The 18,798-nt window shown below is 41.3% G+C and overlaps 1 protein-coding gene across 10 annotated transcripts in view; it reads left to right on the plus strand.

Moving 5' to 3' along the window:
- WDFY3 (WD repeat and FYVE domain containing 3) overlaps positions 1–18,798 on the plus strand; it is a 314,732-nt gene that overhangs the window by 142,651 nt on the left and 153,283 nt on the right. For 8 of the 10 annotated variants that reach the window (XM_075929522.2, XM_075929521.2, XM_075929520.2 and 5 more), the window contains 5 exons: positions 4,078–4,179; positions 5,600–5,793; positions 7,521–7,978; positions 9,602–9,685; positions 17,135–17,312. In XM_075929522.2, the coding sequence (XP_075785637.2) occupies positions 4,078–4,179; positions 5,600–5,793; positions 7,521–7,978; positions 9,602–9,685; positions 17,135–17,312 (1,016 nt within the window). The remainder of the gene's footprint in view (positions 1–4,077; positions 4,180–5,599; positions 5,794–7,520; positions 7,979–9,601; positions 9,686–17,134; positions 17,313–18,798) is intronic. The other 2 variants (XM_075929527.2, XM_089778102.1) reach the window with 1 other exon arrangement.

Here is an 18,798-nt window from a genome sequence, read left to right on the forward strand (position 1 = left end):
ACAGCATCGGCACCACGTCTCAAAAAGTATAATGCTCTGGGCATCAAGGGAAGTGCTAGCACAGCTAACAAAGCCATGTGCGCGAAGCCACGCTCTGAGGCATCAGGCTTTCAAGTTGCCTGCCTCATCATTTGCAGCAGTACCCGGCACCAACACAATTTTGCCAGTGCAGCATAAGAGCGTGGTTCTTACTATATCACCTAGTGCCTCTGCCTCCACCACAGAGGTGCCTGTCACCTCTGCATCGAGGAATGATTTGGTGCCTCAAATAGCATCCAAGCTTCCCACTACGGCACCGTCAACACCAGCTGAGCACTACACTCAGCACAGAGACTTGCTAGTCTCATCTACCTTCAACTCGCCATTTTTAGACCTTGCTATGTTAACATAACATCATTTTCTCAAGATTCTCATCCAAACCTGAAGGTGATTTTTCTAAGGGTTTTTGTCCAGGAAATTCTCCTTACACAGATCAGACTATCTACTCTTCCAGATCTGACTGTAAATTTGGGCACATGCCTCCATATTATGGCAATCCCTGAGTACCCTACCCATTTCAAACCTGCATTGGCAATATTGGGACAGATGGCAATCTTATCAGAAGCACCAACATGGCTGGAAACAATACAAAGTGCAATATTCCCCTCCAGAACAGACATAAGAAGGGTACCCACCCATGTATGATGAGGGTGCCTTTCTGGACCTAGATGAATTCACCCCAGTGGAGGGAGTGTCCGTAACTCCAACTCCCTCATATGATGATGCACGTTTCCAAGAATCAACACAAACTAACTGACCTATTGCGCTCTGTAACGCCATCTAAAATAGCACTGCCGATCAATCCAGCAATAATGGAATCAGCAAAGATGGTGTTGCAAACTCTGGCATCAATCTCTTCTACCACTAAGAGAACAGATAAAAAGTATTACGTTTCACCCAACGGATCTGAATTTCTTTTTACTCACCCAGTACCTAACTCTCTCATGGTGGAGTGTGCACAACAGAAAACCAAGCAGTGACCATTCTGGTCCACACCATCAGACCATGATAGCACTTGACTCATTTGAACGCAAAATATATTCCTCTTCCGCTTTACAATTTCGCATTTCTAACTATGCGGCTTTATTAAGCAAATATGACTAAAGAAATTATACCAAATTTAATGAGTTTATCTTAAATATTCCCGAGGCTAAAAGACAACAGTTCAAAGCATTGGTATCAGAGGGTCACACGATTACCAGAACAGCATTGCAAGCTGCATTAGATGCTGGTGACACGGCTGCACGATCCACAGCAACAGCAGTAGTCATGAGAAGAATTTCGTGGTTTAACTCCACTCTGTTCCCCAGACAGATCCTATCTACAGTAGATCTTCCTTTTAATAGTCACAAGCTGTTTTCAGCCAACACCAACAAAATTCTTCATTCTGTGAAGGATTCCAGAGTAATACTTCGCTCTTTAGGAATCCACAGCCAGGCACCTAGAGGAAGAAAATACAGGTATCAGCCCTATCTGAGACCCAATACCCTCCGAATAAAGGCAGAGGCAGAATTCAACGATGACGACCTTCCTCTACCAATTCTCAACAGTCGTAGCAGTCCAATAAGCAAATTTGAACAGCAGGTTGAGGGTTGTGAGAACCTCTCATCTATTCCAACGCCATCATCACAAGTGAACTTGTTCAATCATTGACTGTTACCCTTTCTTAAAAATTGGCAACATATAACTTCTATAATTGAGAGGGCTCTCTTATTCTCTTCATGTCTCTACACCCTTTTTATTCCCCTTCCCAGTCATTCTTCAGGGATCACTCTCTCGAGATCCTACTATCAACAACAGGAGAACACCTCTTGCACATAAGTGCGATTAAACCAGTCCCTGCACAATTTAGGGGCAAAGGATTTTACTCCCACTTCCTCCTGATGGAAAAAAGATCGGGAGGTTGGAGACTCATCTTGGACCTCTGGGCACTCAACAAATTTGTTCAGAAACAAAAATTTAAGATGGTAACTCTTGCCACTTATATTACCAGCATTGGAATAGGACAATTGGTTCTCGTCCCTCAACTTGCAAAATGCATACTTTTACATTTCCAGCCACCCTGCTCACAGACATTTTCTTCATTATGTTGTAGATCCTCAACACTGTCATTACAAAGTGCTTCCATTCGGACTCTCTACGGCCCTGAGGGTCTTTTCAAAGTTCTGGCAGTTGTCGCAGCATATCTGAGAAAGCAAAGCATCATCATATTTCCTTACCTGAACAACTGCCTCCTCAAAGCTCGCTCACACAATGATTCCTGCCATTCACTGTCAATCGCAAGACACCTATCCAACACCTTGGCCTGCAATTAAACAAAGCCAAATCAACTCTGTCTTCTACACAAAAGATACAATTTATAGGCGCATACCTCGACACTGCATCCCTCCCTATGGACCATTTCAAAAAAATTCTGGCCTCGGTTAGGGAGGTGAACGACTAGCAAATGCTTATCGGATAGTTGGCAGGCTAGTCAACTAGTTGCTTCCTCCCCCCTTGCTGCCTCTATCAGAAAGAGGCAGCAAGAGCGGGGGGTGGGGGGAAGGAGGGAGAAAGAGAAGAGAGGGGCCTGACCCTGGGCTCCATGCGATACTGCCACTTCGAAACGCTGTATGCGGCCTGGGGCCAGCTGGAGTGTCCCCATGCTGCATGCCACATTTTAAAGCAGCAGCGCAGCGTGGAGCCTGGGATCAGCTGGGGACTCCCCTCTGACCCCGGGCTCCACACAGCATTGGCCCTTTGAGCCCTAGGAGGTTGCTACACTTCAAAGGCCGAGGCACCCTATCGACTAATTTAATAGTCTCCAAATTGCATTGACTATTCAATTAGTCAATTACTCAAAATTTAACATCCCTAGCCTTGGTAAACACCTTACACTATAGCCACCACAGAACGGCACTCAAATGCCTTTTGCTGTTGAGGCATATGGCAGCATGCAATTTCATTTTCAACAATGCTTGCCTTCACATGAGATACTTACAGTGCAGGGTGGGACAGTTTTACAGGCCCAGTATCGACCCATTATTCAAATCCCTAGTTCGTCTAACGATAGTAAAGAAATCCCTGCAGTGGTGATTGAGTCCACAGAACCTTTGTCCTAGTTCCATCCATCAGAACCATCCATCTCCATGACGACAGATGTGTGTCTTACAGGATGGGGCACCCACCTACAGCATCACATAGCCCAGTGTCTGTGGTCCAGCAGCGACAAGAACCTGAATCTAAACATCATGGAACTCCATGCAGTAAGGAATGCCTACGTGAAATTCCTCCCATTCATTGTCTACAGTCATGTCAGACTGTACATAGACAATGTTGCAGCACTGTTTTATATAAAGTATCAGGGCGGAGCCTGATGTCGAGCATTTTGCACAGAGGTCATAGCACTTTGGAACTGGTGCCTGAAATACAACATAAATATTACCGCGGTGCATCTTCTAGGCACCCTGAACACAACAGCAGATGCACTCAGCATCAAGATCGAACACGAGTGGCACAGGAATCCACACATATTGGCAAATGTTTTCCGACAGTGGGGGGTCAAGCTACCATATATAATTGCCACAATCCACCAAGAAATGTCACCTTTGCTGTTCCAGGGCGGGCATTGGCAAGGGATCAATGGGAGAGGCTTCCCTCATCAGCTGGTCATCCCACCTAATGTACGCGTTTCCTCTCATACCCCGTTTAACAGGGTAGTCCACAAGACAAGGACAGACAAAGCTTACCTAATACTTAGAGGCCCATCATGGCCATGTCAACCATGGTTCCCCTTTCTAATGGCGAGGTGAGTAACCTCCTTTTTTACAGATGGCTTTATGCATTTTCACTTCACACTTTAGGTTAATTTGTCTTAACTTTCCTGAGTGTTTCTATGTGAATATACTCTTCTTGTGGTTTAAAAGTTTATTAGAGGATAAAAGTTTGCTCGTGGAAGCCAAAGGGGGAGAGGAGAGGGGCAAAACTTTGTTCTTTAAACTTAAAAAAAAATCAGTTTTATTCTTTTCAGTTCAATGAACCTTTGAAATTATTTTCTAGGGGATTCAAGAAACAACAGTTCTTTTGAGGACCAAAAGCAACTAGCTTTATTGGTTATGGAGACCTTGACAGTACTACTACAAGGATCAAATACAAATGCAGGTAATTGGAGAAGTTACATCAATTATGACAATGGTGTACTCTGAAGTGCATACTTTTAAGACATGATTTAAAGGAGTGGTATTGAGTGATTGGGCTAAATGTAAGATTTCATCAAATATAATGCTTTTGACCTTGAAACACAACATATTAATAGCATGGCACTTTATTATTACATTCAGTTTCTATGGTTAAAGACTATTGATGGTCTTATCCCCGAGTCATGTATTAACTGTCATCTACTGCAGAAATTGAAAATATATTTTAATACGTCCTCATGGTTTTTTTTAAATTTAATTTCCTGTTATATTTTTGTATATAATACAGTTAAAACAACATAATCAAAGGACTAACAATTCTGTCCATTTAGTTATAGGCAGGGCTCAACAAACCGCTGAATCTACTCACCCGTGGCGAGTAGATTTCAGCCGGTCGCTCCGTGTACCCCATTCACCGGCGCTTCGCGCATGCTCAGTGCCGGTCTGGTGCATGCGCAGTGCAGGTTGGTCCCGGGCTGCTGCCCCCTCGGGGCTGTGGAACCAACCCTGCAGCACCCCATCTGCTCTGTCCCAGGCGTCCCTAAGAGCAGCTGGGGTGCTGCCGGGTTGCTCCCGTAGCGCCGCCCCTCAGCGCTGAGGGACCAACCCTGCAGCATCCCAGCTGATCTGCCCCAGGCGTCCCCGATTCAGCCGCTGCTGAAACTGACCAGCAGCAGCTGAATCGGGGATCCCTGGGGCAGAGCCGGACTATTGGAAGGGGGGTTATGAGGGGTCTGGGGTGGCATCCCCTCCACCCTACCCCAAACCCCTCAAAGTCCCCCTTCTGATAGTCCGGCATATCTGATAATCCGGCACCCCTTGGGTCCTAAAGGTGCTGGATTATCGGAAGTTTACTGTACTTATTTTTGTGTTACAGTAACATCCAGAAGCCTAATTAGAGTTGGAGCCCTATTGTGTTATGCACTATACATGCATATTTTTATGGCAATCCCTACTATTCACAGTTTATCCTCTCTATGGTTGTGTGTCAGAGGAAAAAATGTGGATCCATCCCACCGCTCTTTGGACTGTAACATGAAAGTCGTGAATAACCAGTATTAAAGCCTTTCTATAAGAGTGACGTGGAAATTCTTAGAACTAGGCTATAAAATTACTCCAATAGTAATTTTTAATATAAAATAATTCAGGGGAGGATATCATTAGAATTCTAGCTTAACTATGATCACCTCATGTTCATATAAAAACTATTGTAAACTTCCATGTGATTGTTGAAAATGGTCACTGAATCTCTGCTGGTGAAGAATGAAGCATTTTATGTTCACTTATACTCTGAAAGTGTGCTTCAAATATTTGAGGTTTTGGCACAGTATTTTAGGAACACCATCTGTTTTTCTTACCCTTTTTCCCCTTTTTTCCCTTTATAGGTATTTTCAGGGAGTTTGGTGGTGCAAGATGTGTACACAATATAGTGAAATATCCGCAATGCCGACAGCATGCACTGATGATTATCCAGCAGTTGGTGTTATCACCTAGTGGAGATGATGACATGGGCACTTTATTAGGGTTGATGCATTCAGCTCCACCTACAGAACTACAACTGAAGACAGATATATTACGGGTAAGTACAATAAAATTTAATACTCTCCTCTCCTAAACTACTTACAAAATTGTCATTTTAAAAATTTAAAATATATAATCTAGAACGACTTTTTTTTATTCATGATGGTATTCAGATACTGAAAGCAGTTTAATGGCATCGGAATTAAAATCATATGCAAATTAGGTCTCCTGTTTTTAAACGAGTTGTTTCACAACTGACAAAAATGAGTCTCCATATGTATTAGCAATGTAAAATCCTGATTAATCAGTTTAACATTTAATTGATTAACAGACTAAGGAGGATCCCTGCCAACTGCAGGAGGAACCCAGGTCTGGGGCTGGCAGGCTTTAGACAGGGGACTGTATGTATTACAGTTATTATTATTACATGTAATAATTACTGGTAGATAGGAAATGAAATTCTAAAAGCCGTGTCTTTCCATCTGGCTTCAAGAAATTATTTAGGTATAATTAAAAAAACAATATACAATACTCCCTCACATACACAAATTGAAGCATATTTTTAACGCCATCACTGAATTTTTTCCTGGAAAAATCAAATTTTTGTAAATGTAGCCAGAATATTAATAAATGAAAAATATATCATGGGATCTGGGCCAAAACCAGATCATGGAGAACAAACCACCACTTTTTAAGCTGGAGCCTCCAATCCATTGTTTATCCAGTGAAAGCTAATGGGCTGCTCCAGTTGGTTTATTTAATGGCTCTGCAGCCACAGAGCCTTGTGACTCCATTGGCTATGGCTCGCTAACGGTGAACTGCAGCCAGTGGGAGACATGAGGCTCCATGGCTGTGGAGCCATTAAGTAAACAAACCGAAGTGGCCCGTTAGCAGCTTTTTCAAAGTGGTCCTGCAGCCCACTTTGAGAAACACTGCTCCAATCTCAGCATGACCTGTGTAGGATTTCAGATTAGAAAGTGAGAATATAGGAAAGCCACGTCTCTTGGCTGTCCATAGGAAGAAGAAAAATCTGCTACTTTTGTAATTGCTTTTTTAAACCTTTAAGTATGTAGTTTTTCACCCTTTGTATCCTTAAATTAATCTTTCAGCCCTCAGGTGGGAGACAAATGTAAGGTCTGGGTGGGCCAACAGTCCCTCAGACCCTTTTTAGCACCTGTTACAATACAGTGGGTAAGGACAATAATATGGTTATATAATTGACAGCATACTGTCATCAACTTTGTACATACATTTTTAGTGGGAGTCACATGGGGAACTCTAAGGTAAAATACTGTTACTATCACTTGTCAAGTCATAGCCTGATCTTTTATTTAAGTATAAAAGCAGTGTTTGGCAACCATTTAGGGTTTTTTTACTTCCAGATATATAAATTACAATTCCTTAATGTGAAAGGTTGTATCTCTACATACCAATGCCTTATACTTTATATACCTGGATCTTACTATTAAAGTCCTGGACTGGTATTCTTGGTCCAATTGCTGACTCGGCCTCAAGGTTTTGGTGTGATCTTGGCTCTTAGTTTCCCATCAATAAAAGGGGATAATGCTTGTTTTTTTCTACTCTTTGTCTATCTTCTCTACTTAGTTGGTAAGCTCATTGATGCAGGAATTTATTTTGTGTTTTCCTGTGTGTAAAATGCCAATTCCTTTGGGGGCCTTTATACAGTACCATAATACAAATAAATCGTTGTACATATCAAACAAAGAATGTTCATAGTTTGCTATAAGGCATTTAATAACTATGCTTTTTTTTCAATATCCATAGGCCTTGCTCTCAGTACTAAGAGAGAGTCATCGCACAAGAACTGTTTTTAGAAAAGTCGGTGGATTTGTGTATGTTACATCTTTACTTGTTGCTATGGAAAGATCCTTGTGCTCGCTACCTAAAAATGGCTGGGAGAAAGTAAATCAGAATCAAGTGTTTGAACTGCTTCACACTGTGTTCTGCACATTGACTGCAGCAATGCGCTATGAGCCAGCCAACTCTCATTTCTTCAAAACAGAGATCCAGTACGAAAAGTTGGCAGATGCTGTTCGATTGCTTGGCTGTTTCTCAGACTCAAGAAAAATAAGTCCCTTCAATGTCTTCCCCTCAAATACACAACCATTTCAAAGACTACTGGAGGATGACCTAATCTCCATGGACTCTGTGGCACCCACACTAAGGCATTGCAGTAAACTTTTTATCTATCTCTACAAAGTAGCCACCGATTCTTTTGATAGGTATGTTGTGTTTTCCCTAACAAATAAGTCGTTTTAGAAATTTGTTACTTACAAGGTTTGATGCTTCCTCCTGTTTTTTTCATCTATAAAGAGGAGCAAGGCATTTTCCTCTACACAGATACAAACTTTTCTTATTGCCAGGGCTCGACAACCCGGAAGAGCCGTGTTCCGGCCATCTGCGGATGCGCAGAATGCCGGACAGCATGGCTGGCGAGCAGGGCTCGCCGTGGCTCGGTGAGCCCTGCTTATTGCCATTTTCAAGAATGGGCAATGTGACCACTAAAGTTGAATATTTTCAGACATGACATCAAGCAAGAGAAAGACATTTAGTTTAAAATCATTTGATGGGTTTAAACTGTCAATAGGGTCATCTCCTTCTCCAGTATTTTTTATTATCTATTTTTGTCGATAGTACCATAAAATTCAAAATATATTACTTTGCTGTACACGCCAACTTCTGACTATCATAAAGATGGGACATGCTAAAACAAGTAATTTGATTGTTATATGACACATTTACTTTGCACAGTGGGGATGTGAACCTTGTAATTGACATTTAGCTATTAAAAATTAATTTAGAATTGGAGATCATGAAGGCCAATAACATCTTGAGATTTTACAGACCTATATAGTATACCTCTTAATGGTCCCTTACAAAGTAACCCTTATTTCTGATGGTAGTTCTTTTCACTTTTTTAAAACTAATAGTGCAGCGATGATTTAAGCGTCATTGCTTAAATCTCCAACATTGCTATCCAAAATTTTCAAAAATAGGTTACTCACAGGTTCCTAGTAATATTTAGACAGCTAGATAAAATTTGATGAAAATGCTAAGCATTTGGCAGCTTCTGATGAAGTCAATAGGAAGCTTCAGAGTGCTCAGATTTTCTTAACTCAGATCTTTGTTTAGGCACCTGAAGTGCTCTAAGTGCATAATTTTAAGCTCTAATTTTTGAAAATTTTGTGTATTACCTTTAATGTTGTAAGAGAACAAATCTGTCTCCCTTTATTTTGAAGTTAGCATAAAAATTACTTAGACTTAAAAACAATTTGAAACATTTTTTATTTAACCAGTTGGTGCTGCATACAATATATACTGTAATACTGGCGTGTCATAGAATCTGATTAATCAAGGATGGATAACTCCATCTCTGATATCATTGTCATTCCTTTCCAATTACCTTTTCTTTTTAATCGACACTTCTTTTTCTTTCTTCCTTAAACCATGTGATGGTCACGTGTTCACAGAATTTATTTTCAGAATATTATTTTAATTCTATGTAACTCAAGTTAATCAAACTTCGTATTTCCTTTTGTCATTTCCTGCTCTACTTCTGCTTTCAGGTTTTTTTAATATTCTTGTTTGACTGTGTACTTCAGCTGAGTAATGAGCAAAATAATTCCCTTCTTATTATAGTGTGGTTCTATAAAATGCTTTGCACGTCTGTTTGTATTACCTCATTCATGCATGTTCCTCAGTGGCCTTTCTTGTTGTCCTTGCTTATTCTGGAGGATGGGTCCAAATGTTTTTATTGGTTGGTGGTATTGTAAAACTAACAAGCTTCTGGCCTCTCCTTTTCTTTTCTAACCTTTCTATCCCGCCCCTGTCTGTTTTGTCTGTAGTCGTGCAGAACAGATCCCTCCTTGCCTGACAAATGAGACTTCTCTCCCCTCTCCTTGGGGTACACCAGCTTTGTCCAGGAAAAGGTACTGATCCTTTAAGAGCAGTTGATCTCTCTTCTGGTTTCTCCTGTCACTTTTCTTATTGTTGTTTTTTTCTCAAACTGCTTTTTGTTGTGGTGTGTGTACTCTCTATCTGTCTTTGTTCTTTGAGGGAAACAATTTGTCTAGTTGTCAAAGAATTAGCTGGCTAGTTGGTGAACAGTTGGCACTCACTTGTGCCTCACATAACATACATTTACAGTTATGTTTAAAAATTGCTTTTAATACATTATTTTAAATTACATGGGATCAGACACAGGAAAGACTTACATACTGAAAGCAGTTAATTTGCACCTCTTCAATACAAATAAAATCTAGGCAGTACAGACACAGATTTCAGAGATCAATTCCAAGAAAAATGCATTAGTAGATAATAAAAAAACCCTAATGAATTTCTCAGGAAATATATTTTTAATTTGTTATCAAGAAACTGAGTACTATGTGACTTTTCTATTACCCACAATTACTGCCTAATGAAAATAATAAACCTTTCTGAACATGTACTACTGACAACTTTGGAGCCCTGTGAAGGTTAAATCTCCTAAATTTCTGTGATTGTCAGTTTCGGAAATCCTTCTCTGTTTTATCCGCTATTTCTTTATCAATACAGTACTTTTATTTGAAGTATTTAGCAATGAAATAATGAGCAATTCTGCATTTTAAACTGTCTTTTGCAATATTTGCCGTAAAGGAGATTACCACAGAAATCCATTTTTATACCTTGCTAAGTGAAATAACATGCTGACTTATTAGTATTCTTCTCTGATGGACTTGGAAAGGACTTTCCATCAAATAACGCAGTAGCTCTGAAAAAGGGGTTTGCTTCTAGATGGTGCTTGGACCTGCCATGAGGGCAGGAGACTGGACATGATGACTTGTCAAGGCCCCCTCCAGTTCTAATATTCCACGATTCTATGATTCTATAAAATAATCTAGTACTGCTCAGACTGTCATTTATTTTCCGATATTAAGGCATTTAAGAGCAAACTCAGCTGTTAATGAAGAGGGAAATGTTTGCTGCCAGATTTGTTTCTCTCTCACAAGTTGAAAGAAAGACCTTTCCTGTGGGACCTTCCAGTTTTTTGCCCTAACATTGATGTATTCTGCTACAGATTGTACTTTTTCCTATTGCATCGTTCTGTTCCTTTAGATGTAAATGGCATTATTTGCCCATATAAACTGAATTTTTAAATACACATTTATGCAAAAAACACAATCTTGTCAGGAGAATGCATTTGATGTCTTCCAAACACAAACCCTTATGGGCAGCTGATGCTAGAGGATAATGACTGTGGCTGGAACAAAGATTTAATTTTTTAAAATATGTTAAACCTTTTAAGTCTTCCCAAAATGAAAATGCAGTAGTCCTTTGGATAGTGCATTGTACAAGACTCCATAATGATCAGTTTATATTTTTTTTAAAAATAGAAGCATCAGGATAGGATGCTCAGTCTATCAGATAGTTTAGTTTGGCAGTTAATATTGAAGATACTTCTTAAGAGGAACTGAACACATTTTCTATAGAAATTGATTTGTACACAAATTTTGCCTTTCTGTTGTTGAATATATTCTGTCTAATGAGTTTAAGAAAAGATTCACAAAGTAGTAATATAATCTTGGATAACAATTTATATAAAAACATAGGTATAAATAATTAAAGGCAAAGTTTTTCAAAGTCTATTTAGGCATCTGCCCAATTTTTCCAAGCATCTCACTCTTGCTGACAAGTAGTAGTTCACTATTTTTTAAATCAAGTTCCTTATTTAGGAACCTAAGTTTAGATGTGTTTTTGTTGAACATTTCCGCCAAAATGATCTCCCAAAAGCTGTATTCTCTCTCCACTTTACATTTTCTTGTTTCCTCCACTGATCTCCCATCTGCCATAGTCTGTAATTCAGCTATCTAATTTAGATAATGTTTTACCTCCTAAATTAACAAAGTAATAAGCACAGAGTATGGTGTTACATGAACAAAAGAAAATGTATTATTTGTAATCTGTGTGCAAAAATATCCAAAAGTTCTGTGTATATACAGGTTTTAAGCTGTCTCATAATTACATACACAAACATTCAGTGCACTTATTTTCAGTCTTTTGTTTACCTAAAAGATGTTGCCACCTAAATATTATTGTTTGTATAAACAGAAAATAGGGTTGCCAGGTGTCCAGTTTTCTATGGGACAGTCCGGTATTTGTGCCCTCTGTCCGGTAGAAAAATTCAGAAAATACCGGACATGTGCAACGTCCGGTATTTTCTGAATTTCTGACTGGGCGCTGGACGGAAGCCTGGCGGGGGCGGGGGAGCGACGGGGAGGCGGGGCCGCGATTGGTGCTGTGAGCCCTGTGGTTGCGTGCAAAAGCCGGGCAGGGCGGGGGCAGTGGCTGGCACTCCCTCTGGTTGTGTGCAGAAGCCGGGCGGGGGGAGTGGCTTCCAGCCACTCCCTCCGCCCCCGCCCGGCTTCTACTAGCAACTAGAGGGAGTGCCTGCCGGGGGCATGGCCTGTTGGACTCCGGCTGTGGCCAGTGGCTGCACCCCCCCCCCGCTCTGCTTCCCGCCCCCCCTTCCTCCTGTCCAGCTCCCCCCAGCTCTGCTTCCTGCCCACCCTTCCTCCCATCCAGCTCCCCCAGCTGCTGATCTCCCACCCAGCTCTGCTTTCCCCCCCCCTTCCTCCCGGCCCCCAACTTCCCCCCCCGCCTCCCACCCCCTTTCCTCCTTGCCAGCCCCTCGGCACCCTCCCGCTTATTCCCCTGCACCAGCCCTGCCTCCCAGCCAGCCCCGCCCCCCTCCTGGCCAGTCCCTCCCACCTGCCCATGATCAAGTGTGTCCAGTATTTTGCGGGGGGGGGGGGGGGGGGGGTCTACCTGGTAATCCTAAATACAGATAACTTGTCTAGTCCAGTGGTTCCCAACCATTTTTATGCTGGGGACCGGAAAACCTATTCACAAACTTTAGGTGGAGCGGTAATGATTTATTTGCATGCTTATTATGCAAATAATGAATATTCCCATATGCAAATAAGTGGTTACCAGTTCACGGTGTAAAAGCACCAGCCCCAAGAACCAGCCCTATCCCCTAGAGCCCCTCACCCCTCCACTACCCCCCAGCTCCAGCCACAGACCCTCGAGTCCCCTGCACTCAACCTCCCTAGTGCCCAGTCCCCCCAGTGCCAGCCTCTTACCCTCAGAGTCCTCTAGTGCCAGGCCCTCTGCCCCAAACACCTCAGTGACAACCTTCTGTTTCTTTACCTTATGTTTTACTATTGTCTTGTTATTTTCTCCTGGAAGACCAGGATAAAAAAATATATCCTAGCCACATCTAGATATAATGTACGCAAGGTTCTGAAGGTGAAATAGAGATTATTAAATGTAGTGAATAAGTTGATAGTATATTTTTCTGAGCTTTATGTATCTTTCCATTCCATTCTTGAACTAGTAATAGTTTTTTGGCTTCTGGAATTATGAATTAATTATAGAGAAAACTGAAAAGAAACATTTACAGATTTTAAGTGGACTCATATCTGGAAATAATCCAATCAGTGATGAGTAGGCTGAGGCATAGACGGGATAGTTCATGTTTTCTTTAGTGCAAAGAAGAAAATTGTATGTTTGATTGCAACCCTTTTCCTATGACTTTGAATGTCTCATTAGATTGTAAGTTCTTTGAGGTAGGGATTGTCATTAAACTAGCATGATGGGCCTGAACCTGACAGGGCCCTCCATACGTTATTGTGTGTCTCTGGGTATGTCTACACTACCCTGCTAGTTCGAACTAGCGGGGTAATGTATGCATACCGCACTTGCTAATGAAGCCCGGGATTTGAATTTCCCGGGCTTCATTAGCATAAGCGGGGAGCCGCCATTTTTAAATCCCCGCTGCTTCGAACCCCGTGTAGCGCGGCTACACGGGGCTCGAACTAGGTAGTTCGGACTAGGGTCCTATTCCGAACTACCGTTACTCCTCGTGAAACGAGGTGTACCGGTAGTTCGGAATAGGCACCCTAGTCCGAACTACCTAGTTTGAGCCCCGTGTAGCCGCGCTACACGGGGTTCGAAGCAGCGGGGATTTAAAAATGGCGGCTCCCCGCTTATGCTAATGAAGCCCGGGAAATTCAAATCCCGGGCTTCATTAGCAAGTGCGGTATGCATACATTACCCTCCTAGTTCGAACTAGGAGGGTAGTGTAGACATACCCTCTCTCTCTCTCTCCCCTCCATACGTTATTCTCTCTCTCTCTCTCTCTCTCTCTCTCTCTCTCTCTGTATATATATAATACAAATTTCTTGCAGGACAACAGAGTGACATCATCACATCACTCTGCATCCCACCTGTCTCCTCCTCCCTCCTCTTCTCTCCCTTCTCCCTGGTGCTCCGGGGCAGAGAGCCAGGGCTGGCATAGTCTCAGCAGTCCTGCTTCTCTCCTTCCCCCAGTAGCCAGGGGTAGAGAACTGGGGCTTATGTGACTCAGCCTGCTCTTTCCCCCCGCCACCAGAAAGAGAGAGTGGGGCTGGTGCACCTTTGCTTGGCCGCCTCCCTCCAGCAACCAGGGGACGAGAGCTGTGGCTGGCACGCTGCAGCCTTGTCCCGGCTCCCCATCCTAGCTTTGGGGAGAGAGCCAGCGTTGCCTACTCCTGGGAGGGAGGGGATGGCCAGCATAGCAAGCAGGAGATGCACCTTTCTAGTCATATAAATTACAAGAACATCAATGACTAAAGAATGGTGTAGGCAGCTACAGAATATGACGGTACTATAAGAAACTATTTCTAAGCAAGTTGAAACTCTGGAATTTTTTTTTTAAATTACTGTGATGGTGAAGTTCAGTTATGGATTCATTCTGAGATACTTGTCAAAGTTTTGATACAGCACAGTTAAATATATGTGGACCTGTAGGCCTTTAGAAATTAAATGTCTATAAATTCTGATACTTGAAACTTATAAGTATTTGCTGTAAAGAAGCAGGACTTTTCCTATTAACCAGAAAAAAGTTGTGTGTTAAGGAATTGCCCGTATTGCTAACCTCAAAAACTCAACCATGCTTTGAGATCTATTATACTGGGGGGAAAGTGCTAGATAAGTAACATTTATGTGGTAAAACTGCCAGCCATTTTCAATTTAGCACTGGTGTACACTGCTGGCTACCTCAGTACAGCTGTCCTGCTATTGTGCATCTGGTGAAGATGCATAATTACTCCACCTCAATGAGAAACAGAAGCTATGTTGACAGGAGAGCACCTCCCACTGTCATGACACAGTATAGATATAGCTTTAAGTCATGGAGAATTGCTTTTTCACACTTCTGAATGAAGTAAGTTATATCAACTTAAGTGCTATTGTAGATTAGTCTAATAAGAAGATACTTGGAAGTATTAATGTGTTTTCAGCCATGACCATACTTGAGAGTCATGGTGTTTTAGAAATGGTGATTGAAGTCAAGATCTGTTAATGAAAATACTTCCAAAAGTGGTTTGGACAGCATTCAAAACTTCTTGGGAGTCTTTGAACTAGTTTCTAACAATACCATAAAATTAGTTTATCACATATAAAGAACTATATCATAGCTTTTATAAATAGGGGTTGAGGAATCCAAGTATTAATAATTTCTTCCTCTTTAAAGGGTCACATTCCAAAACAGAAATGATAAAAAGCTCTTTTTGAAGACTGTTCTGAAGGCAAAATTTAAGTGGAGGCAGCAAAAATATCCTTAACAGTAAGGCTTCTGTTGAAGTATAAAATAGCAGCAAAAAACAACCAATGCTGGATATTGGATTATCCAGTCTACCATCCCCCTCTGACTGTAAGAGTGACCCCCTGCATTGTATTTTTAATGTTGTATATTGCTTTTCTTGTCCCATCCCAATTTTATTTGCTGCTGACTCAATTCTATGCATTTAAAATCAGAATTTTTAGGATAAAATTATTCTTTGCAAAGTTCCTAATATCATCGCCCTTTTTTTCTTTGATGTCGCATTTCTTACAATGAATTTTATAATAGAGAGTGCTTAATAGTATTTTATATAATGTGTAGGCATTTTGAATATGTAAATACATAGCTAGCTAAAGATAAATCTGGAAGATTTGGAGGCAAGGAGGAGAATAGATCATTTCAGATTTTGTGTAGTATTGAAAATATCTAAGAATCCATTTTTCATTGGCTGCTTAGATAGCTATAAAGTAGTAAGAAATACTGTGAGCAGCAAAGAGATTGTTACCTAGTATTTATGCTTTGTGTACACATTGTATTTGACAATGCATGTATACTATAAATATGTTGCCTATTTTTGGTAATGAATATCAGTCTTTTCAAGAAAACAATCCCTACGTGAGCAATATTAGTAGCTAAATTTCAAAGCATCTGTTCTCTGAACTGCCCTAGTATCTAAGCTGCTGAGTCTGCAATTGTCTTGGTGACAGAAACATGGCAACAAACTGATGCTGCTGAGAATCGCTTTGAATTCCAATGAGGTTATGGAACTGTAGACATAAGTGGTTGCTTCTAAATCAATGTCTTCAAAGCATCTGTTCGCTAGTGTCAACATGCTGAACCTGCAGAAGTCTTCTTGGATCACAGAAGCTCCGTGTAATACTAATGTTGCTGAGAGGAACTCATTGGGAGAGTGAGAGCATATGGGCTGCTGGCCTGAGTTTATAGTGAAACAAGCTTCCTAATCTTGGCAGCTAATTGTTTGTTGCCTTCATTTCTGTAATTGTGAGTTTTCAAAGCAGCCATTACATAGGAGAATAACTGGCCAATGAATGATAATTAAATTTGTCCCAAACACTTGTCTAAGCATTATTTATAACAGGGCTGGGGAAACTTTTGGGGGAAAAATCAGTGGAGGTAAATGAGAAGCAACCCCCAACCCACACACACGCACATCCACACTGATGTGGTCCCTGACTGAGAAGCAGAAAGACACTCCCCACATGCCCCTTGCACACCAGAGACTAGTGAGGCCTGAGCTAGTAGATTTTGTGTGCTCCAGCCCTGTGGACGGGCTGGAGGCAAGGGTTCTGGGTTGCCAGCGCGGGTTCCCCAATGCTGGGGGGACCCTGAGCTTTGGAGGCTGAATCCAGGCAAGCCAGGGATAGCATCTGGCCCCAGGGCCTTAGGTTCCCCACCCCGATTGATAGTATTATAGTATAATTTATACTATTGCATGTATTATATTCTACTCTAATATGTTAAAGGAAGTGAACATTTTTATGGGAAGAATGTCTTTTTTTAGGGATTTATTGTCTTTTCTAATGGAAAGTGGTATTAAAGAGCTGGAACATATTATGGAAGTGAAATTCTCACTAGTTCTGGGAGAATATCTACTTGTGATTTTGAGAAGAGGAAAGCATCTGGAATGTTTAATTAGGAATTTTCTGTGTATAAGATAAGTGTTACAATAGTTGTTAGTGAACGGGTATAATAAAATGTCTCTCTCTTATTATAGGCATGCATATCATTCTGTTCCAACTCCTCCTGTGTACCCTCCCAAAACCAGAGCTGATTCCAAGCTGCACACAGGAGCCACGTTGCAGCAAAGCTCTGATGCTGTCATCATTCACCCTGGAGCTATGCTTGCCATGTTGGATCTTCTAGCCTCTGTTGGATCAACTGCACAGCCTGAAGTAAGCAAATAAGCTGGAGTACTTAACATTGAGTCTGACTAGAGGGAGACTTATTAGTATGTTGCTAGTTGAAATCTTGTGTAGGTTTTAGTGAAGTAAATAAAAATGTTGCTAAATCAGAGTTAATATCTGGGAGCGGTTTAGTGCCCATAAGATGTGCTAGATGTAGTCCACATATCGAAGAGTAGGTTAATTTGACCATGTTCATAACTGGCTTGAATTGCCATCTTAATGAAAGAACCAGCAGAGAAGTCAAGGAAATGGGCACAGACTCGACCATCTTTTACTCTCCTCCTCTCCAGCCTAGTACTAGATCTAGTTGCTTCTGGTCAGGGTAAATGGGCACAGCTGCTATCGTTCTGCCCATGTTCCAGTGGTATGTCAGAGGACTTTGGTTTCCAAAACCTGTCAAGCTTGCATTTTTACAATCTCTTTGTTTAAAAAAAAAAAAAAAAGTGAAAAAATAGCTTTTAGTAGAGAGGTTATTTTAGTCGTGCTTTTTGGTTTTGTACAGTTGAGATAATAGGCCAATACACGTGTTCTTTTTCAATATAGCAAAGGCTTGTGGTATTTTAAGAAGTTTTTTTATTTGTCTTTTTTATTATACTTGTGTTTGTGAAATTAATATAATCAATATAGTTATTTTTGGCAGAGTTCAAATCAATGTATTGTTATATTTATCTGTTCTGTTTCAAAGAGAAGGCAAACAATACTTAAGAAACACTGAGTGGACCTGTGGCACCTTAAAGACTAACCAAAATATATAGAATCATGAGCTTTCATAGGCAAAACCCACCTCATCAGATGAACTGGAGTGGAAATAACACACACACCTACCCACACCCACACGCCCCAGAAGTACCTGTCAATTGTAGGGTGGGCTGGGTATGTCCCATACATAGCTTTTGATGTGGAAATGCAGATGTTAATGGTAGGAGAAATTAGATTTGTAATGTGTTAACCAATTAATATCTTTGTTCAAGCCCAGGGTAATAGTATCAAATCTGTAGATGAATTCCAATTCTGCAGACTCTCCTTAATTGGTTGGTGAATTCCTTTGTAGAAGAATGGCTACTTTTAAATCCATGAGTGAGTGATCAGGCAGGTTAAAATGTTCCTCTAAAAGTGTATGTGTGTTACCATTTCTGATGTCTGATTTGTGTCCATCCTTTCTCAGAGAGATTGTCCAGTTTGGCCAATACAGGCAGTCCCCGGGTTACATGGATCCAACTTACATCGGATCCCTACTTACAAACGGGGTGAGGCAACCCCGCACTAGCTGCTTCCCCCCAGCAGACCAGGGAGATGCGAAGCTAGCATTCCCCCCCCCCTCCCTCCCCCAGCAGACCAGGGAGATGCGGAGTGGCTTTTCTCAGCAGACACCTCAGCTTGAGAATAAAGGACTAAGGGAAGTGAGGTGTGGGAGAATAAAACTGAGCTCTGGAGAAATGTTTGGCTAGAATTTCCCCTACAATATGTACCAGTT

The sequence above is a fragment of the Pelodiscus sinensis genome, chromosome 4 (genome assembly GCF_052426305.1).
Source record: "Pelodiscus sinensis isolate ZL-2025 chromosome 4, ASM5242630v1, whole genome shotgun sequence".
Taxonomy (NCBI): Eukaryota; Metazoa; Chordata; order Testudines; family Trionychidae; genus Pelodiscus; species Pelodiscus sinensis.